At 37.7% G+C, this 23612-nt stretch overlaps 1 protein-coding gene across 1 annotated transcript in view; it reads right to left on the bottom strand.

Moving 5' to 3' along the window:
- Positions 1-627: 627 nt before the first annotated feature.
- LOC104610972 (LOW protein: exocyst complex component-like protein) overlaps positions 628-23612 on the bottom strand; it is a 62907-nt gene continuing 39922 nt past the window's right edge. Inside the window, exons 5-7 of the mRNA XM_010277848.3 lie at positions 15614-15802; positions 1437-1573; positions 628-1366 (exon numbers count right to left, since the gene is read on the bottom strand). Coding sequence (XP_010276150.1) covers positions 1120-1366; positions 1437-1573; positions 15614-15802 — 573 coding nt within the window. The 3' untranslated portion in view covers positions 628-1119. The remainder of the gene's footprint in view (positions 1367-1436; positions 1574-15613; positions 15803-23612) is intronic.

Raw genomic sequence — 23612 nt, 5'->3', positions numbered from 1 at the left:
ATTTTTGAGAAACTCCTAATGGAGCTTTTTGCCTTTTTTTTTTCAAATGCTCTTCGTGTAAAAAGATGTACGGACAGACACACCTTAACCAAACAGTCTTCAACCTGCTATGATCTTCTTGCAAAAGCTTACATCGACTTTTAACAATCAGAGCTTCCAAAAGATCTTTCATAAAAGATTTGCCAAACGGCCCCATAGTTTTAGTTTCTAATGACATGGGGAGGATATCTGGAGCGGTTTATGGCATTTCGAACTGAGCCGCACATGGAGACTTCTGAAACATGGTGAAAATTCAAAAAGCCAACATGGGCATTCCAAATGCCAGAATAACATGAAACTAATCTGAGTAGCTTATCCAGAACACGGGTGCTCAATCAAAACGGCTCAGTTAATGCAACCTGCCCCAGACATAGAAGCCGTCCCAAAGAGGGCCATATATAAATCCCTACATTTTCTCTACTTTCCACCTTTCCAGCTAACCAAACAATGGATTTTTGGAATGTTCCAAATATTAGATTGTACAATATATGAGTAAAATCTGAATGTTGGATGTGGCCTAATCAGCACTGGCTGGAGACAACATGCCAAAACTGGTGACCAGAACAAGATTGAAAAATGATGCTAGTATTGGCAAAAAGGATCCAAATTGTCTACCTTCATTTTCAACTAAAGAACACAAAATACAGATCAAGACATTTCATTTCTTGTACTTCAAATGCTTGGCCTATTTCCATACAGCAACATAGATTTTTTTGGATATAATACAGCAACATATATTGCATATTCAGAAGATTTGTATGCAGGTTAACTAGAACATCCATAAGATCAAGGAACACCAACCACTGTACAGTGATTCTCTTGCATCATGAAACACCACCAGGAACGTGTTGCCAAGCATCTCATTTGTCACAATAGCAAATCCACACTGGAGAGGCCCCAACAACATATCGCTTAGCATGGCATCATCTGAAAATGCAGTCACTGGCTCTTTTTCTGGTCCATGGCCAGTAGTTTCACCATGGAACCATCTGAATCCCCATAATCACCCTGCTACATCAACTAACAGGTAGGGATTGCAGTATTGCTTTATCCTGGTCCACAAAAAACACCCCACACTTCTCAAGTCTCGGGATCTGTGAAGTACATTGGACTCTCACTCTCACCCATGTTTGCTGAAGCAAAGGAATCTGATGATTCTGCATTTGATGCGCAAGAAGCAGTGTCATCTGAGTCAGATATAACCTCATCGTGTATAACAATATGTTCTTCATCAGTTTCTGATGCTTCAGACCCAGATGTCACAAAGAGGAGCTTGTTTATTGCTGCTTTTGCAGTATCAAAGAACCATTCATCCTCAGGAAGTGCACTGCATTAAACATGAGTCACAATTGACAAACAGGCCAGTAAAAATATGAAACAAGCCAGTAATAACATACCTCTGTGGGTCAATACCTCTCCCTGAGAAAGTCCTGATTGCACGAGCAATTATGGATGAAGCAATCTGGTGAACATGTCGTGATGGATAGCCTCCACAAACAGCAATTTCAACAATGAAGTGCATGTCAAGAATTAACTGGTAAAGAAAAAATTATTTTAGAGCTCGAGGAAGTAGGTCAGAAAAAAGCAGTAATTTCACAATTATGTAATACAATCAAGTCAATAAAGCATTCCCAACCAATTCATCAAATAATAATAGTAACAGTAAATTACAGACAGCCACCCTGCAGTTAGGGGGTAGTGACACTTAGCCCCCCGAACTTTTAGTTTGGATTCCAGCAATTTCCCCCTGCCAAACAGTTAACTGCATGGAATATTCCATTAAACATTTTTAAAACCCCAAACTTCCCTTATGTTATTTTATTAGACCATTTTGCCTCTTAACTTAGTTTTTCTAAAATCCTAGTTCTCACATGTTTCTCTCAATTATCTTTCAAGTTTCAACAATGTTCATCTTCAAAAAACCCTGAGTGGCTCATCAATGCCTTGAGAAAGATTTATGATTTAGAATGATTATTTTCATCGTTTTACTATTTGTAGTTGTCGGCTTATAGAACCTTGAATGGGTAACTTAGTACTTTTATTTCATTGTCAACCCCATTAGCAGTTTGCCCCCCCGCCCCCCCAAATACAGGATGGCTCTATAACTTTAATAATAATAAAGCACTCTCAACCCCATACAACCTTTATAATGTATTCTCCATTGAAAAATGAATCAAGGTAGTGACAATCTGATGTTTGTCTAGTAAAGTAAATGTTAATGGTTCTTTTTGGTGAAGTGCCTGTTACAGGAAGTGTTACTTGTACTGATGATTGCTCCAAGTAAAGGCTCTGAGCAATTTAGATAATGTTCCTCTCCTTGTACATATTTATGGACTTTGAGAATTCAGATTGAGCTGTGATACAAACATGGAAAAGTGAAAGAAAATACAGAAGTTTCTCCAAATTCCTTCACCAATGGCAATATTGTAGCTTTTGAGAGGTAAGGATTTTGGTCAATTCCAATCTTTCTTGTTTGTTACTGTCTTAGCCTCTTAGGTATAGTGTTATGTTATGTTATATTATATTATATTATATATCATTAAAAGTACGAATGAGTATGGAACTTTTGTTTGACTAAAATACCCCTTTTTTGAATTTCAACTCTCTATTTGTGAGGGCAAAAGATGTAATCTGAATTATTACTTTTCATCTCATTCATTTCAATTCACTCTCCTTAAATCTTATACTTGAGGTATTAACTCTCATTATCATCCATTGAATCCTATTCTTGACTAAAATACCCCTATCTTTGAATTTTGTCCCTCTCTAATTGTGAGGACAAAAAAAATAACTTGAACCACTACTTTTCACCTTATTTATTTTTTCTTCTCATTAAGTCATATATTTAAGGTATTAACTTCCTTTCTCTCATTGAATCCTATACTTAAGCTATAATTTTTCTCACATAAATTATATCAATTAAATCTATATCCAACTCCTAATAATATAAAACCCATGTTTTTAAAACCGATCCAAAAACGAAACCATCCTTCTGTCTTGGTGGTAAGCAATTAAACCATCCAGGTCAAATGGGCCAACCTAAGATGCCATAGTTAAACAATAAACTTTTAAAATAGAAAGAAATACAAAAACTATGAAAATGAAAACTTACAAAAAAAAATTGGGCACATCTCTAATATTTTATATTAATCACATTAAAGAAAAATGTGTTACAATTAATAATTGTTTAAATTGATGTTGGAAAAGAAATACAGAAGTTAAAACTGACCCAAAAATGAAATTATTTTCCTGTTTGGTGGCAGGTTAACAGTTTAACCTTTTGGGTCAAATGTGTCAACCATTGATATCAGAATTAAATAATAAAAATGAAAGAAAAGATAAAAACACATAATTTCACTAATATTTTATATTAATCATATTAAAGAAGAAATAAGTTTGATAAACAATAATTGCTTTTATTGATAATGGAAATGAAAATACAAAATTTAAAACTGACACAAAAATGAAGGTGTCTTCCCATTTTGTGGCAGGTTGCAGTTCAACTTTTCAGGTCAAATATGAAAATATACAAAAATTTGTAGAAAATATTTGGGCAAATCTCTAATATTTTATATTAATCAAATTACAGAAGAATAAATGTGATAAACAAGATTTTTTTTTCATGGACGATGGAAATGAAATACAAAACTTAAAGCTAACCCAAAAGTGAAATTGTTTTCCTATTTGGTGGCAGGTCAACAGTTCAATCTTTCAAGTCAAATGTGTCAACCTTTGATATCATTATTAAATATAAAAATTAAAAAACACAAAAATTATAAAAAAAATATGTAAGTTTTGTAGAAAACATTTGGATACATCTCTAATATTTTATATTGATCATATCAGTGTTCCAAAAGTGCAAGCAGCAAAAAAAAAAAAAAAACACAAGGAGCAATTTACACCCAAGGCGCAAGGTGAGGCACACACCTTTTCAAAGCAAGGCACAAAAGTATAAAAGATACCAAAAAATTCAAAGTAAAAGCAAAACGAAATAAAAAATAAAAAAAAAATAAAAGCACTAAACATAGTATTATTTAAAAATATAAACTTAAATTTTAAAATAAATGTTTTAGAAAACTTCTTATCTAAAACTAAAATACATAAATACAACATGCAAAACATATTCAAATGAAAATTTTAAAAAATCAAATCAAATCAAACATATAAAACAAATTCAGGCATGTAAAATCTCTTTTTTTCCCCTTAATTGCGTTACTTAAAATGGATAATGTGATGTAGAACATTTTGCATTCCTAATTCTGCAAGCTGGCTTTGTACCAAACCCCTCAAGGCAAGCCCAAACAAGTCCATGTTAGGGTCTTAAATTCTTAATCCCTACACAAAGAAAAGAAATGATTTTATAATTGTAATTACCTCTTAAAAAGATATTTTATGAAGATGAATGAATGAACAACATTAGCAAATAGGGGGTTCTCGGAGCATTGGTGAGCGAGCGAAACAAAGTGGCTAGGCTAATGTTGTTCATTCATTCATCCTAATAAAATATCTTCTTAAAATATCTTTGGTGAACAAGAACCCCCTATTTGCTAATGTTGTTCACCCATTCATCCTAATGAAATATCTTCTTAAAAGGCAATTCAAAATATAAAATTATTCTTTTGTAAGGACTAAGAATTTAAGATCCTAACATGAACTTGTTTGGGCTTGCCTCTAGGGGCATGGCCGGGGGTTAACAAAAAGCACAAAAAAAGGCACACCAGGCGCATGCCTTTTTAAAGTGCCAAGCCTAGGGCCTAGGCGCACCTTTTAAATCAATGGATCATGTTAAAGACAAATAAGTTAGATAAAGAAGAATTGCTTTTATTGATTATGGAAATAAAGTACAAAATTTAAAACCAGAAAAATAAAATTGGTTTTCTGTTTAGTGGTGGATTAATAGTTGAACCTTTTGCAGAAAACGTTTGGACAAATATCTAACATCATATGCTCATCATATTAAAAGAAATTAAGTGTAATAAATAAGAATTATTTTTATACATATAGAAATATTAACAATTATAAAAAATTTAGAAATATATTTTTACAATTATCATCTAAAATTGCCATGTGCAAAGCACAGCAAATTTTCTAGTCATTTTACAAGGGTTTAATAAGCTTAAAGTATTAATAAAAGGTTTTTATGATTTTTACAAGTTGTAGTTGCAATCATGTCACTGTTCTTTCAGTCTAATTTTTATGGGTCAAACGATGTGCATTTTGCATGTTTTGGCGCCATTAGCAAGATTTATCAATTATTTATCCAAAGAAACCAAGATCATGTGCATCCAATATATTTTGGGAAAGCTATGGTCATCTTGTATTTGGGAATGGTTTTCTTGTCACTTTGGTTGCAGGTGGATTCTTCCTCAAGATCTGGGAAGTCTCTTTGACTGTAGCTTCTTCAAACAACCAAACAAGAATAGGATCTTCTGGAGAGCTCCTAGAGAGGCTGTTGATTGGTCAAAAAGAAATAATAGGCTATTTCAAGAGAAGTGCTAGGCAAGGGAGGTGATCATTCAAAATATCACAATCAAATTAGACATTGGGTGAAAACTGAGGCGGCATTGAAGAACGACTCAATTAATGACTCATAAAGGAATGAAAAAAAGTGGTTATGTCTTCCCTCACAGCATCAACTTAAATTTTGACAGAAGTTCAAATGGAAATCTGGGTCCTTCAACCATTGGTGGTGCATTTAGAGGAAGTGAAGATAGCATTATGGCATTGTACTTGAGTCCCATAGTAGTAGGAGATTCTCTTAGAGCAGAAATTCTTGCTCTTTTGCAAGGATTACAGCTAGCAAAACAGCTGCTGTTCAGGCAAATTGAAGCAGGACACTCTAAACTTGTTGTGATCTGGATGCAAAAGGATAAATTGGAAATATGGAGTCACAGGCAAACCATGAAGGCGGTGTCTAGTAAGGGAAGTTGGTGTCATATTCAAACAGGTTAGAAGATTAGCAAATGGATCAACTGATTCATTAGCTGTAGGAGTATAAAAAACTGAAAAACCAAACCGGACCAAGAAAACCAAACTCATCAGGTATGTTCAAAGAATTTGATGATTTTGAAGACTTCGAAGACTTGAAGAGTGAAGACTTGGAACAAAAGTAACACCAATCGAACACAGGTATGTTCTTCTTTTTCTGGGATAAGAAATAACCCTCTCTCCTTAAATTTCTTATTCTTTGCCTTTCTTTTTTGGAACAAAAACAGGGGCTCTGCTAGTCTGCTCCTCCTTCAGTTCTCCATTTGATTTTTTTTTCAGTTTTTTTAAATAATAATAATGACAGTCACCATCTTCAAGTTTTTTTCTTGCATTTTTCTTAAAAAAGAATAAGGGCTTCACCCTTCTCCTTCATCAGTTTTAGCATTTTTTCTTTCTCTTTTATGAGAAAAAAAAAACAGGGGCTTCACCCTTTTTTCTCCTTATTTGTTTATTTTTTTTCTCCTTTTTTTTATCAATACCAATGGATTTTTTTTTCTTTTTTTCCTATGACAAAATCAGAGCATAGCTCCTTTTCCTAGATGATGGTTATTTCTAAGACACAAGCCTAGAAACATTAGGAAGAAAATGGTTATTTGTGAGACACTAGTCTTGAAACATTACGAAGAAAAGGTTTATTTCTGAGACACAAACCTTGAAACACTAGGAAAAGCAAGTTTACTTTTGAGACACTGGGCGATGCATAGGTGACTAGGCGGCTATGTGCTCCCCCGACACCTAGGTTTGCCTTGGCACCTTGAAAAATATGTTTATAACTATCTATTTATGATATATAGTATAGTACAAATATGCATATTTGTAATATATATTGTAAATATATTATAAATATAAAAAACCGAAAAACCAAAGAACCGAACTGGTCAACTAGTTGACCGGTTGATTTGGTTCAGTTTCAGTTCAGGGATTTTCAAAAACCAGTAGTGCCAGTTTGGTTTCCAAAAATACCCCATGGTTCAGTGATCTGAATCGTGAGCACCCCTAATTAGCTAAACAAGGGGTTATTAGAGAATCCTTATTTTGGGCAGTTCTATAATGTTTTTTCCTTTACTAGGTCTCTTGCCCTTGTTTTTCCTTTACTGGGTCTCTTGTCCTATCAATAGGGGTGAAAACAAACTGAGCTTTTCACAAGCTATTCGAGCTTGGCCCAACTCAAGCTTCGAGTCGAATTCGATCTCTATATATGGCTCATCTGTTAATCAAGCCAAATTTGAATACTTTGAAGTTCGGCTCGTTAAGCTCGCAAGCCTATTCGAGCCTCTATGTATATTCCTATCTATATACATATATTTATATGTATATAAGATTTATACATATTTTATACTTCTTGAACAAATTTTATTCGTGGGGATACAGTTGTATCGTGCTCCCATTCACATAATAGATTTGTTCTATTGATCTATTCTGACTTTCACTTGGAAGAGAGATTAGAGGGGAAAAAAACCCTCTTCGATAAACCCTTTTAGAGTTTTAATCTCAAGCTCTCAACTCTCACAACATACAGACGGCGGTTGACGATCTCAGACTCTCAGCTCTTATCACTGTTTAACAGGCATTGTGTGGCAATGAATATAGTGGAACCATGGAAGAAAATTTTCATTTGCATGCCCTACAGAAAAGCACTAGTGATGTGAGAAACATCACAAAGAGGGACTTCTAGGGATGCAAATGGATCAGCTTTTGATTCGATTCAAATTCAAATCCAATCCGATTTTGCCAATTTTGGATCAGCCTTATTGGATTATTGGATTGGATCATATCAGAAAATACGATCCATTTGCAATTTTGGTCAAATTTAAATTACTCCTGATTTGAGCCGAAAAATCCGATCTGATCCATTAATTTTATACATATAATGTTCATTTTATATAATTATTATATGCTGTCCATTTTTTTAATATTTTTTATATCAATAACAGAACTTCATTAGAATTATAAGAAACAGGTACAGAAATCCAGAGAAAGTTAAAAAAGACTTAAGTCTCTACAAGAGAGCAAAACAACATCTCACAATACAGCCCAATACAATTGATCCCTTCCCACCCCCTGCTTTGCCAAAGCATCTGCAAACGCATTTGCTGTTCTTTTCGCCCACTGAAATTGAATGTCCATCCCCCTAGTTAGCCATTTGATTTCCTTTCTTTCATTAGTAAACTTCTGAAGACCACCTCCCTTCTGTAACCAGCTTGCCACTGTAGAGAAGATGGGCCGAATGGCCCATAGGTTGCTTATTCCTTCTTGTTATTTATGTTTCTTTTCTGTAATGGGCTTTATTCTGGGTCCATCCTGTCAATATTAAGTTCTGTGTAAATTCTTGCCCAACTAAGGGCCTCCTTGTAATTATTCAAATATTTCTAATAAAACAGTGTTAGGGGGCTGAGAGAGAGTGAGTTCGAAATCCTCTACTCAGACCCTCATTGCTGAACCCTCAACTCTCTTCTCTTCAGTTTTCTTCATGGTATCAAAGCATACCTGAACTTCAGTATCCTAGGGCTGGAAGCTTGACTTGTGTTGCCTGATTCTTGGAGGTTGTAGAGAAGATGGGCCGAATGGCCCATAGACTGTCATTTTATGTTATGTTATGTTTCTCTCTGTTGTGGGCCTTATTCTGGGCCCATACTCTGTAATATTCTGTTTTTTGTATTTTCCTGCTCACTCAAGGGCCTCTCTGTAATTTGTCAAAGATTAACTTATTAATAAGATGTTTAGAGTGTTAGAGAGGGGTTATGTTCGAACCTCTTACTCTCTAACACTCATTGCCGCCAGCTCTCTCTTCTCTTCCTCTCTTGTTTGTTCATTTTCTGGTTTGCATCTAATCTCAAACAGTTCTATACATCAAGTGAGCTGTTTTTCAACTGAGGTCATTGGAAGTGCCCAAGACTTGAATCTCTTGGAGAAGTGGTTCGGTGGCCAGGAAGAATCAGAGAAAAGAAAAAGGGGAAGAGGAACAGTTCGGTTCTGTTGAAGCTCAAAACTGTAAGTTGTACTCAGATTTCTGGGTTCAGTTTTCTTCTGGTTCGAAACTGTAAGCTGTACTCAGATTTCTGGTTCGAACTGTAAGTTGTACTCAGATTTCTGGGTTCAGTTTTCTTTCGGTTGTTCTGTATTGCATTCGACTGTGTTTGGACTGTTGAACTGTCCGAAAGCTTTGGTTGTTCTGTACTACCTTCGTCTACCATTGAATCTGGTTTAACCCAGAAATTTCTGGGCTGTTTTTCACTCCTTATTGGACTGTCAAACAGCCGAAACATCCCTGTAACAAGGCTGTGGATTGTTGCTTATATCTGGCTGTTTTTTGGGGGGCTGTACGAACAGTTCTTGAGGCCTTTTTTCTCCTCTTGATAGTGGGGTTGTCTCTATTGCCCACATTGTGTTTGTAAAAAGGGTACTTCGGCTGAGTGCCAAGTGGTATTTACTTTGAAGTCCAGATTTGAAAAGGGTACTTCGGCTGAGTATCTAGAAGTTTTTGTTTTACTTCTTGAAGGCTGAACTCAGCGTATTGCCTTCTTGTGATCGGCTGAACTCTGTTCTTGCTTGTCCTTATTCAGTATACTTGTAGAAGTCATCTGAAATCATATTTAGAGTGTTTACATGATGTACTCCTCAGAGTTTGAAAACAAAAGTGGTGCTGAATATGGACTGGTTCAGGGGACTCCAAGTGACTCCTTATTGACTATGACCACAGTTAAACTAGATGGAACTAATTATCTGGCATGGTCACAATCAGTAAAGATTCATGTATGTAGTAGAGGAAAGTGGGGGTTCATTTCCGGGAGTAAGAAAGCTCCCCCAGAAGATGATCCATCCTACGAGAAGTGGATGCAAGAAAATTACACTATCATTGGGTGGCTTGTGAACTCAATGCAGCCACAAATCAGTCAACACTACCTATGGATGAATTCAGCAAAGGAAATTTGGGACAGTGTTGCAGAAACCTATTCCCAAAAACTCAATGTGGCCCGGGCATATAAATTGAGAAGTGATGTAAAGAATTTAAGGCAAGGAGAGAAACTTCTTGCTGTATATTTCTCAACCCTTAAGTCCCTATGGCAAGAGATTGACCTAATAGAAGCTATAACTTGGGACACCACCAATGATGCAGAGACCTACAAAAAATTGGTTGAAAGGAACAGGGTTTTTGAGTTCTTAACTGGACTAAACCCAGAATATGATATCACAAAACAGAATATTCTTTCTAAGGAGTGTGTCTCTTTGTCACAAGCTTATGCATTGGTGAGTAGTGGAGAGCAGAAGGGCTGTTCAGGTTCAAGGGGCTGATATTAATGATCACTTTGCCAATATGGGGATTAAACCTAAAGGTAATGCTGGAACTTCTAGTGGCACAGGAAAGAAAGAAGTTATATGTGAGTACTACAAGAAGCCGAAGCACACCAAAGACAAGTGTTGGAAGTTACATCCTAATCTTGTTCCCATTCGGTTTCAGAAAAAAACATGATAGTAAAAGATCAGGAAGTGCAAATGTAGCTGCCAGGCCAGATAGTGAAGAGATGTCTGCTTCTGCATAGTTGGCAGCCATGAGAGCAGAATATGAAAAGTTTGGGATGATGATCAGTCAGCTGAGTGATGTGACCTCTCCTTCCAACCCTTCAGGAAATTCTACTACTTCAGCATTTGCTCATTCAGGTATAAGGGCTTTTGCCAATCATGCTACCTCATCAGGTAATCTCAAGATCCCTTGGATTATTGACTCAGGCGCTTCTGACCATATGACCAATCTGTCTACCTTGTTTGTTTCATATGACTTACTTCTTGGACGTGATAAAATCACTTTAGCTTATGGTTCACTTGCCCCTATCTCTGGTAAGGGAACCATCAAGGCTACGAATTCCTTGTACCTTCCTTCTGCCCTTCATGTACCTAAACTAAATACAAATCTGTTGTCTGTGAGTAGTTTAACCAAGTCACTAAACTATTGTGTAACTTTTTTTCCTTCCTACTGTGTTTTTTAGGATCTGGAGTCTCAGAAGGTGATTAGGAGTGGCCATGAGGCGAACGGAATATACCTGCTTGATACTCCGGGACAATGCATTGATCATCTTGGGATGTTGCTCTTGGATTTGTCTCTTCAGAGTCTGTTAGTCGGATTATGTTGTGTCATTATCGTTTTGGTCATCTGTCTTTTTCTGCCTTGAGTCATCTATTCCCTAAACTGTTTAAGGGAATTAGTCTGTCCAGTCTACATTGTGAGTCTTGTGAATTGTCAAAGCATTGTAGAAGCAATTATCCTTTGAGCAATAAAAGATCTTCTGTTCCTTTTAATATTGTGCATTCTGATGTGTGGGGCTACAAATATTTTATCCTGTTTATTGATGACTTTTCACGGTTCACTTGGATATTCCTGATGAAATCCCATGATGAAGTTCCAAGACTTGTAAAACGATTCCATGAATTTGTTCTAACCCAATTTGATACCAGGATTAAGATCTTCAGATCGGACAATGCAAAAGAATATTTTGAGAAAAACCTATCCTACTATCTTTCCGACATGGGGGTTATTCATCAAAGCTCATGCTAGGACCCCAGAACAGAATGGGGTTGCTAAGAGGAAAAACAGACATATTGTTGAGGTTGCAAAAAGTATCTTATTTGCCTCACATGTTCCTACCAGGTTTTGGGGTGATGTTGTACTTACTGCTACCTACCTTATAAACCGCATGCCATCCAGGGTTTTGGGGTTTAAGTCTCCCTTCACTCTTCTTCATCCGGACAAGGATCTTTTTCCTGTTCCTATTCGTGTCTTTGGCTGCACCTGTTATGTACATGTTCCAAGTGTCCAAAGGCATAAATTTGAACCCAAAGCTCAAAAGTGTATCTTCCTTGGTTATTCCCCCACACAGAAGGGTTATTGTTGTTTTGATCCAAAGTCTGGCAATCGGTATGTCTCAATGGATGTCACCTTTGATGAGCTTTCCCCCTTTTATAGTTCCTCTCCAGAAGGACATTGTCCACAGGGGGAGAATTTGACACAGGTGTTTGCTCTTCCTCTTCCTGTCCCTGTTGAGTCTCTTGATGTGTCTGCCTCTCCTTCAAATGAATCAAGGGTGGATCAGTTGCTCCATTCTCCTTGTCCCAGTACCCTACCTCCTCGTCCTATCCTCAATCCCAAGGTGTATCATAGGCAAAGATCCAGAAATGTGCAGGTTGTTTCTCCTACAACACATGAGCCTCATATACTTCTAGTCACAGAAGAGACAACAAGTACTATTTCAGCACCTTTGGATTCATCCTTTCTTGACCTTGATATTCCCATTGCTGTTAGGAAAGGAAAACGGAAGTGCACTGCACACTGCATTTCCAAGCACCTTTCTTACAGTTTGCTTTCACCTTCATACTTTGCCTCTCTCTCTTATGTTGCTTCTCATCCTATTCCCAGGTCTGTGTCAGAAGCTCTTAAGATTCCAGAATGGAGGGATGCTATGAGATCTGAAATCGATGCCCTACACAAGAATGACACATGGGAAGTGGTGGATTTTCCTGAAGAGAAGGATCCTGTTGGTTGCAAGTGGGTCTTTACTATCAAATACAGAGCTGATGGCACCATTGAAAGGTATAAGGCCAGGCTGGTTGCAAAAGGCTATACACAGACATATGGGATTGATTATTTAGAGACTTTTGCACCTGTTGCCAAGATGACATCTATGAGGGTATACACAAACATATGGTTGCAAAAGGCTATACACAGGCTCACTTTGACTGGCCCCTTTATCAATTGAATGTGAAGAATGCATTTCTGAATGGTGAGTTACATGAGGAGGTTTACACGTCTCTTCCTCCAGGGATGTATGGAACTGATATGAAAGGGAAGGTATGCAGGCTGAAAAAATCTCTTTATGGACTAAAACAGTCCCCTAGAGCATGGTTTGAGAGATTTAGAACAGCACTTGTTAACTTTGGATATGTGCAGACATAGTCCGATCATACGCTTTTTGTGAAGAGGAGTGGACCTCTGGCAGTATACCTCATTGTGTATGTAGATGATATTGTAGTGACTGGTAATGATGCCTCAGGAATTCATGATCTAAAATCTTTTCTACATACAGAGTTTGAGATTAAAGATTTGGGGGAATTGAGATACTTTCTTGGCATAGAAGTGGCTCGATCCAAGGACGGGATTCTTATCTCCCAAAGGAAGTATGTTCTTGACTTACTCTTTGAAACTGGAAAGATGGGTGCTAGACCAGTTGTTACTCCTATTGATATGAGTCAAACTCTTAGCCTCAGAAGGGACATTGTTAGAAGACAAAGGAATCTTTCAGAGACTTCTTGGGAAACTTTTGTACCTATGCATGACTCGGCCAGATATTGCATATGCAGTTAGTTGCATTAGCCAATTCATGCATGCTCCCCGAGACACTCATATGGCAGTTGCAGAGAGAATCCTATGTTATTTGAAGGGCTCCCCAGGAAAGGGTATTCTGTTTGCCAAGCATGGTCATATGAAACTTGAAGCCTACACCGATGCTGACTGGGCCGAGAACATTGATGACAGAAGATCTATCTCTGGGTATTGCGACTTGGTAGCTGGTAATGTTGTTTCTTGGAGAAGCAAGAAACAATCGGTTGTTGCTCGGTCTTCTGCTGAAGCAGAATACAGGGCCATGGCACATGGGGTTTCTGAATTATTATGGCTAAAATTTTTGATGGAAGAACTTGGAGTTGAATATGACAAGCCAATAATGTTGTACTGTGATAATCAGGCTGCCATCAACATTGCTCACAACCCAGTGCAACATGATAGAACCAAGCATATTGAAGTTGATCGACACTTCATTAGGGAAAGGGTCTCTTCGGGTGAAGTGTGTCTTCCTTTCATCACATCTGAAGGACGGTTGGCAGATTTTCTCACCAAAGGCATTCCCAAGGTAAAACTTCAGCTTGATACCAGCAAGCTTGGCATGATTGACATTTATGCTCAGCTTGAGGGGGAGTGTAGAGAAGATGGGCCGAATGGCCCATAGGTTGCTTATTCCTTCTTGTTATTTATGTTTCTTTTCTGTAATGGGCCTTATTCTGGGTCCATCCTGTCAATATTAAGTTCTGTATAAATTCTTGCCCAACTAAGGGCCTCCTTGTAATTATTCAAATATTTCTAATAAAACAGTGTTAGGGGGCTGAGAGAGAGTGAGTTCGAAATCCTCTACTCAGACCCTCATTGCTGAACCCTCAACTCTCTTCTCTTCAGTTTTCTTCAGCCACCAACTTTGAGTCCCCTTCAATAATTAATTTCTGTATATTCAGTTCCTTACTCTTTCTAATACCCTCCATAACAGCAAAGATCTCAACTCTAAGAGAGTCCCAAACCCCAATGGGGCAAGAATACATTTTTTTATCAATAACAAAACTTTCATTAATCAAACAGGATAATTAATTACACAGAGGGGGCGAAAAACTCTCTTAACTCCCCAGCAGAGGCAAGAGTCCCCAAAGTGAGAAAAACCAGAATTACAACTGAGCCCAAAATATAGATTCCCTGACCACCCCTTGCTTGGCTAACTCATCAGCAAACGAGTTAGCAGATCTCTTCACCCAACTGAACTTTATTTCCATGTCCTTAACCAGCCATCTGAATTTTCTCCTTTCATTATTGCAGTTCCATAAATCAGCTTTGTCTTCTTGCAGTCACTCTAGCACCACCTCTGAATCCCCTTCAATTGCAAGCCTCCTAATGTTCATATCCTTTGCTCTTTGGGCACCTTCCAAGACTGCAAAGATCTCAGCCATGAGAGAGTCACCAACCCCAATTGGCCCTGAGAACAAAGCTGAATAAAATAGAATGGTCTTCTATTTATTGCCTGCTGGTTGTTTCTCTTTTTGTTTGAATAAAATTTTATCTTTACTCTTCAAAAAAAAGAATGGTCTTCTTCAGTTTTTAACCTTCTTAAGAACACTTTTATAGTTTTATCTCGATTTTTATCGGATATCCAAAAATTTAATCAAATCGAATTCAAATCCATATAAATTTTAATCCATCATTTTTTAATTGAATTCGAATATCCCAAGATTTTTATTGAACCAAATTCGGTTATACCCCTATCCCTAGGGACCCCGACCTGAAGAAGTTCAGTGAGATGGAGATGAATTTGATTTAGAAGACAATAACTTGGACCCATCCAATGTGAAACTTGTATCAAATTTCTGTTTCACATTAAACTTAACCATCAAGGAAGGACTTGAGGAATATTATTTGACAGTGGTTGTATCATGAGTATTGCCTATGAAGAGCAAACTGACAAGAATAAAAAGGAGATAAGCCAATTAAAATCTGGAATCAAGATATATCCTAGGCATGATTTAAAGTATTGATACGATACGCCCTGTATCATATCTTTTGAAAAAGATACGCTACAGGTGTTCGGAACCCCACCATTTTTTAATTAAAAAAAAAACTTATTTTTCCCTTCCCAAAAAACCAAAATTTGAAAAAAAAAACTAAAAAAAAAAAAAAGAGTTTCGTGTGTTTCTAAGTACCGATACGATTCTGCCGATACGCATATCGTATCGATACTTTGAACCATGATCCTAGAAGAGTTATCACAGACAACATGCATACCTGCTGTAACCCAAGTGGCTGCAGAGGAGCTGAATCATCCTCGAATACATCCCAAAACTCCTGCTCTTCAGATAACCACATTACTACTGTCTCTGTTAGCCTGGCAAGCAGAATTTTCTGGATCTTCTCCTTTCCAAGTAGTACATCTCCAGCAACAGTTGCCAACTGCTGAAGCTTTGAAAATAATGCCTAGTATAATCAAGTTATTCATATTAGTCAAATATTTACAACATCTCAGCTGCAAAGGTACAAGGAGTAATATTGCTGATAAACATCACAGAATCACATCTCCAGGAAGGCAATAAAGGAAATGGATAACTATTACATGGTTTAAAATATTGGGTGTTTTGACCCTTCATGACTATTTTTTTTAGTTTTTTTTTTCAAAATTGTTTCACGGGGTCAGTTTTAGGCATGCCTACCCCCTGAAAGTGGCCAACTTCCAAAATACCCCTTATTTGGGGTTTCAGGGAGCTACCAATACAATATGATAATTATTTAAATACGGAGTGTATCGTATCGAAATTTTGAACCTTGGATAATTACTTAAATATACCCTGTGGTTTCATTAAACTACTTAAATACATCCTGTGATTTCTGAAACTACTTAAATATACCTTGTTAAAAACATTTAACCATTAAGATTGACAGAAAAGTTAAAGGACAGAAATGCCCTTCGGTGTTTTTAAAATTTTCAAAACATGCACTTGAATGTTCTTCCAGAAGACCAGAGGACTCTGACAGGACTTCAAAACCAGAGAATAAAGCACTGTAACAACATCCAATCTATGCTCAGTTAATTATTTAAATATACGTTGTGGTTACACTCCACTTAAATACGCTGTTATACAGTGTCAGCTGTACCTATTTCTAGCTCAAACTCAGGTGAACCATAGGCGGGCAAGCCATTGACATAGCCAATTGATACTTGACGAAGCTGGATCAGCATTATAGGAACATCCACCTGTAAAGACGGTCCAGAGAGGGTTTTGAAGTATAGAGGAGGAAGGCAATTTCAGTTGCTCATGTTGTGGGGACCCAACATGGTTTTCTGGGTTCTCTTGATGTTTTCTGTTAAACACAACACTAGTAAAATGTGTTGCCGTATGTAGGAGTAGACATTTTACTCCTCCTTTTGGAGCTTCTGTTAATAGCCAAACCGGTGGTAGAGAGCCAAAAATTCAAAAATGAAAGAGAATCAGAAGAAAGACTAAAAATCAAAACCTAGATGTGTTTTCTTGCTTTTCTACCTTTTTATCCTCTGGGATCTAAGAACAAAGCTAAAAAAAAGAGAACCTTAAGAGTACTAATGTGATTCCAATGCATAGCATCAGTTGAAAACTCATGGTGGAATCCCAGTGCATTATATCAGTGGTAAATTTCCCTGTGAAGCTGGTGTTGATTCTCAAAGTATGGTCCCACAGGAAAACTTGGCTACTTCTGTGGATGTCACGACTTGGTTTGATGGAACTTTCAAGAATGGTGTGGCAGCAGGTGCCTGTGTAGTAGTGAACAATAGAGGTAATTTCTTATCAGCAGTAGCATTAACATTGGAGGCTAGTAATGCAGAAGAGGTGGAGGCAATGGCTGCTCTTCTGGCAATTCAGCATGTTGCTTCCTACTCTGTGGGGGCTATTTGTCTTATTGGTGATCGCCGTCTCCTGCCCCATTGTCACGGGGTTAGGTCTGCAGCGGAAGAAACCTGTGTGGTGTCCAGGCAATGGGCAGCCAGGACAAGCCTGATGTGTGTGTAAGGGCCATGTGTCGGCCCGATGATGGCTCCACCAAGGTCAGTGGCACTGGATCATGACCTCGCGGCGCATGGCCGGAGTTCTCTGTGACTCTTGCCGGTCCATGGGAGGCGCATCTTACGTGCCAAAGGGGGATCGCCATGATGTAGGCACTTGTTGTACCAATGATGTGAATCACCTGTTGTACCGAGGATGTAAGGCAACCACTGGGCCTGAGCACACCCGTGCACTATGAGCAACGGGGTAGCTCGATTAGCTTAGACATGGGGCTAGCGAGTTGTAGGGGCATGCTTGGGCTAGACCCGCATGGAAAGCCTCCCTTCAATATGCGTTGTGCAGTGTCGGTCCATGCACTGTCCCCATGAGCGTGTGTGCCCATGAGGAACCTTGGTAGCCATGCTAGCCATTAACCAGGGTCACCTCGCAAGGGATGTTGGTCTATGGATTGCCAAGGTCAAGCACCCAAGGAGGTTGACCACCCCTCCTCAAAGAGTACGTTAAGCTTTTGGTGGTCTACCGGTAGGAAACATCACTTTTCTGAAAAATAATATTGACATATTTATAGTATTGCCACTCAACGTAAGCCTACCAAGTGTAGGTAAGGCTAAGCCTGTGTCAAACAGTGACAGCATGGAAGATTGTGGCTATCATTGAATGCCTGAAGCCTTCTGAAAGCAGAGAGTAAAATGGATGTAATGTTTAGACGAAGAATGTTCAATTCTTCTGCCCATAGGTTGGAATCCTGTTCTTGTTCCTCTTTGTAAATAGGAGTGGTTCTCTACTTCCCCAGATTATATCTCTAATTTTCCATTAATTTAAAATCTAGGCATCAAAGAGACAGAGCTAACGCAAATCTAAAGAGCACTGTAATTGTTATTGGTTGGAAAGAGAGCAGTTGAGCTAGGTTTGGGTTTCACAATTTTGCGGAAGAAGAAGAAAGGTATTTTCAACCATGGAGGGGTAAAACTAGAATAATGAGTTCAATAAGGTATTTTCAACTATGTGAGGCTCTCTGAGGAGCAGATCCAAACTCCTCAATCCGTAACCAATGTAATTAAGTGGATATTTCCAAATCATTATATAAAGTCCCCCTCTCCAGAGGATGTTGGTGGATTGGTTGAATTTTCCATGTGAAGCTATGAAATAGAAAAGCCTTTTGAAGATGATGAAATCAAGAACATGATATTTTCAATGGAAAGATCAATGGGACCAGCCTAGATGGTTACGCCATGGCTTTCTTTCAAGATAACTAGGAAATAATAGTAATAATAATAATAATAATAATAATAATAATAAAACCCTAGGATGATCCGATGAATGCCACCTTAGTAGCTATAGTCCCAAGAAAAAGGAGAGGTTTTCCATCCAAGTGATTTTTAAACCTATTAGCAAGGTGAGCGAAGTATACAAAATTATATTAAAGGTTTTGCATACTAGACTAAAAGAAGTCCTCCCAACTCTTATTTCACAAAATCAAGGGGCTTTTATCCATGTAGGGCTCGAGTTCAATTAGGCTCGACTTGAGTTCGATTTAATTAAGCTCAAACCGAGTTCGAACTTGGAGGTAAGCTCGACTAGTTATTCCAACTCAAGCTCGACTAATAAAAAGTTCAGCTCAAAAGCTCGCGATCTTGGCTCAATTAACACATACACATACATACATAAGTGATTTTTAAACCTATTAGCAAGGTGAGCGAAGTATACAAAATTATATTAAAGGTTTTGCATACTAGACTAAAAGAAGTCCTCCCAACTCTTATTTCACAAAATCAAGGGGCTTTTATCCATGTAGGGCTCGAGTTCAATTAGGCTCGACTTGAGTTCGATTTAATTAAGCTCAAACCGAGTTCGAACTTGGAGGTAAGCTCGACTAGTTATTCCAACTCAAGCTCGACTAATAAAAAGTTCAGCTCAAAAGCTCGCGATCTTGGCTCAATTAACACATACACATACATACATACATGTATGTATGTATGCATGCACGCATGCATTCATATAGAATGTAAAAGTATACTTTATAATATATATTATGTAAATATAATTTTATATTCTATATATAATATAAGAATATCCTATACATTATAATATATATAAATATAATATTCATTTGGGAAAGCCTATGATACGAGAAAGATATGATATGGGAAGAGTTTTGACCAATCAAAACCCACCCATGAATGTTGATAAATAACACTTGATTCACTACCATGTTTATGATTCCAGTTTATTGGTCAGTTGTTTTTCTGATATCATATCATTTCCATATCATAGTCAAACCCTATTCATTTTGGAGCTTTCAAACCAAACTCGATATCATTGAATATTTAATCGGACCGAGCACAAACCAGAAAATATAGTTTGAATCGAATTCGAACTCAAACTCAAACTCGAACCTAGTAGTATTTTAGTCAAGCCAAACCAAGACATGCCAAAGTTTGGCTCAGCTCAGCTCGATTGCACCCCTATTAGAGTAGGGCAAAATGGTGGAGTTCACAAGCTGGATTTGGAGAAAGCTTATGACATGGTGGATTGGTCTCTTTGGGAGATGTTATGGCAAATTTTGGGTTTAGGGAGAGGTGGAGAAGGTGGATTCTTGGGTGCGCTCAGACTTGTCATTATTCAGTTCTTGTTAATGGGATAGTGAAGGACTTTTTCCTGCTAAACATGGAATTAGGTAAGGAACACAAAAGTAGAGTACAGCAGGGCAGCGCCTCAGATATTTTTTGGATTGTTGTGGATGAAGACTTTACTTGGATTTGGAGAGTTGGGTCCTACTGTTCTAAACCCTATGAAGTTATACTATGACAAGGATGCCATTGATATTCTAGACAACCAACTGTAGCATGATTTAAGGAAACATATAGAAGTTGGTTGGCACTTTATCAAAGAAAAAAATGCCTTCACAAGAAGGTGAGCCTTATGTGAAGTTAGAGAACCAGCTTACTGAAATTTTAACCAAAGGTGTCACCCGATTGAAGTTAAACAGAATTCTTGGCAAGTTTAAGATGATTGACATCCATGCTCCACTTGAGAAGGGTAATAGCAATTTAAAGAATTAGATTATAATGGCATAAGTACGATAGATGGGCATATTAATGTGATTATGGAGTTTTTTCTCAAACAAACATATTCTTTTCTTCTTTTCTACCCTCTTCACTAACACTTTTTTTTGAAAGATCAAAGGAAAATTCATTAAACTGAAAAAAAGTCCGAACATCTCAAGAAGATGGTTGTCTAGTTGACAAACCAACTATAAAACAGAAATGACACTGAAAAGAATCAAATTACAAGGATTCAACTCCAAAGGTCTTCAAAAATTCTCAAACAGATCAGACTCATTCACTTGAACATGCTCAGGAAAACAGAGATCCCAAACTGCCATCAAAATGCCCATCCTGCAATCAAAAATTCAATGCTCCATCCACTCTGCTCCCTCCTACCTTCTCCCAAACCCCTCACAATCCAGCTAGAAACCTCATCTTCCTCCCCCTCTCCCTGTCTCCCCTCCAACCCCAAGTTCACTCAATTTTGTCCAGTCCCTCCTCTTCTCCCCCTTCCTCATCCCACCCCTTAATTTTTCGAGGTATTCTTCCCTTTTCTTTTTCTCCTCTTTTCTTTTTTCCATACTTCACAAATGCTATTTTCGTGAATCCTTCCCCTCCCCAAAAAACTAAACCGAGAGATTTTCCTATCTTGACCTCCCTATCCACCAATTGTGACCTCTCTTTCCATTAATTTCTGGAGAGGCACACAGCCAGTGACACCCTCCTTATCTGCATTGGATTGTGACAACAAAATCTCTTCAGCAACAGGACCGTCAACACTCACCTTGTCTTCTCTAACACTTTTTTTTATGGATTTGTATCTTCTCTAGCTCTTCAGAATTTCATCATTCCAAGTGTTAGTCGTACTACTACATGTTAAGCACATTATACATTCTACAGTAATTAGAAATTTAGTATAGCAGGTCCTTTGGAGCAGTGATGTCCAATAGAAAGATATATTATACATAGAACCTCAAAAAGAGAAACAAAGCAATGCCTCCATATAGTCCATACAGTTATAAGATAACCTTCAAAGATTATCAGATATGTGACAGATATTCCCCATAAAAAGAAACCAAATAACATCCCTGCACAAACTATAGAGCAGAAATATCCTTGCTATATGGTCTACATGACATAGTTGTTGAACATATATACTATATATGAGAGGAAGAGAGAGAGAGAGAGAGAGAGAGAGTTCAAGGGGAAACAAACCGATTTTCCAATTCCTACACCAATTCCAGAATTTTTGGGTGATAGGATGTTGGTATTGTTTTCATTTATTTATTTATTTTCTAGTTATAGGTCTCTTAAGAACAGGAGTTTACGTTTTCCAGCAATTTACTAATATTTGGAAATAACTATTTATGGTAACTTTTGGATTTACTACTAATAGTAACTCTTGTAATTACTATTTTAGTAAATTTGCAGATTACTATTTTTAGTTTTTTTCGATGTCCTTAAAGTTGATCTCAGTGGGATCAGTAATGTATTATTATAGTTGTTTTTGAAATTGGAATCCTTATTGGAGCATCCCTTTGTGTTACCTATGTATTTATCTTAGTTATAAAGCAATTATAAGTTGATTTGGATCAGTTTTCTGGTCCAAGTTGGAATCTGTAAAGGAACACCAAGTTTATATGTTGACTCCATAAATAGAGTCATTGTGATTGGAGTTGAAGATGAGTTTATATGAATATGATGAAATAAAGTTTGGCTTAGTAAATTCTGGTTGTTACCAGGAATTTTCTCTTTTTTCCATTTTTTATCAATAACAGAAACATTTCATTAGATTTAAGAAAAAGTACAAGGGCGGGGGGAGATAAACCCTCGTACCCCCCCCCCCCCTAAAAACAAGGAATACTACAGCACAGCCCAAAAAAACTGTCCCCTTCCCACCCCTTGTTTGGCTAGGAAATCAGCAAATGAATTAGCACTCCACTTAACCCACTGCAGTCTCACTTTCATACCCTGTGTCAACCACTTGAAGAGTCTTCGTTCATTAAGATGAGGCCACATACCGTCATCCTTCTTCCCTAACCAACCTTTTTACCACTTTTAAACTTCAATGATAAACTTGTTAATACTTAATTCCTTAGCTCTTTTTCCACCCTCCATCACAGCCATAACCTCAGCCCGAAGTGAGTCCCCAATATCAATTGAGCCTACAGCAATGACTACACCTTACTCTGTTCTGAGAACTCCACCAATCCCTGGAGGCCCAGGGTTGCCCTCATTACTGCCATCAAAATTCAGCTTAATGAAACCAGAACATGGTGAGTTCCATGCAGGAAGGACATTTCTGCTTGGAGTTGAATTTGCCACTTCCAACTATTCAGCAGAACCACTGTAGGAATATCATCAAATAGGTCCATTGATTTTATCCAAAAATTTCCTCTCTATTTCTCTCCTTTTCTACAGGAATTGTTTGGTTTCTTTCCTCCCTGACTGTCCCGCAAACTGAAGTTCTTGTGCATCTCTACAGAACTCTACCCCTCTTCTTATTCCGGCTGTCAGCAGAAGAGTCAAAAAGGATTTGCATGTTTGGTGTGTGTGTGTGCGTGCGCGTGGGGGGTCCACCTGCGGCCAAACAGAGACAAAAACCAAACCCAAATAGAAGAAACAAAGGGGCAGGAGATTAGTAAGTGGTATCATGACTCACCATTGGCCTTGCAGAGAATGCACCAATTAGGGGATAAGCACCAAAAAGGCTTTTTCTTTATATCTCTTTTTTCCTCTCTCTCTCACCTATTTCTTCTTATAAGCAATCAGTCTCTTTGCTGTTTACCCTACTAATTTAAGATCTAATGGTGGGCTTTGTAGGGGTAAAAGAAGGGGTTTGAGTGATCTAAGATGAAGAATAAGGGTAAAAAAGCAAATAGACAGCTCGCTCTCCACCAAAGTAAGAAATTAAAAAGAAAGAGGTGGACTCTTGCTGGCAAGGTAGATCACTGATAAGAAGAAATAGGTGAGAGGGGAAAAAGACAAATTCCTGGCAACTAGAATTCACTAAACAAAACTTTATTTCATCAAATCAACTCTTCCTAAACTACAATTAAAATGATTCTATTTATAGACTCATGAACTCAAATGTCCCTCTACAGGCTCCAACTTGGACTAGTTAACTGACCCAACTCAACTTCTAATTGCTTTGAACCTAAGAAAAATCCTTAAGTAACCCAATGGGACACTCCAATTAGGTCT

The sequence above is a fragment of the Nelumbo nucifera genome, chromosome 7, assembly GCF_055504915.1.
Source record: "Nelumbo nucifera cultivar China Antique chromosome 7, China Antique-T2T, whole genome shotgun sequence".
NCBI lineage: Eukaryota > Viridiplantae > Streptophyta > Magnoliopsida > Proteales > Nelumbonaceae > Nelumbo > Nelumbo nucifera.
Note: the sequence above shows the minus strand (reverse complement) of the source record. Positions and strands in the feature narration are given on the sequence as shown.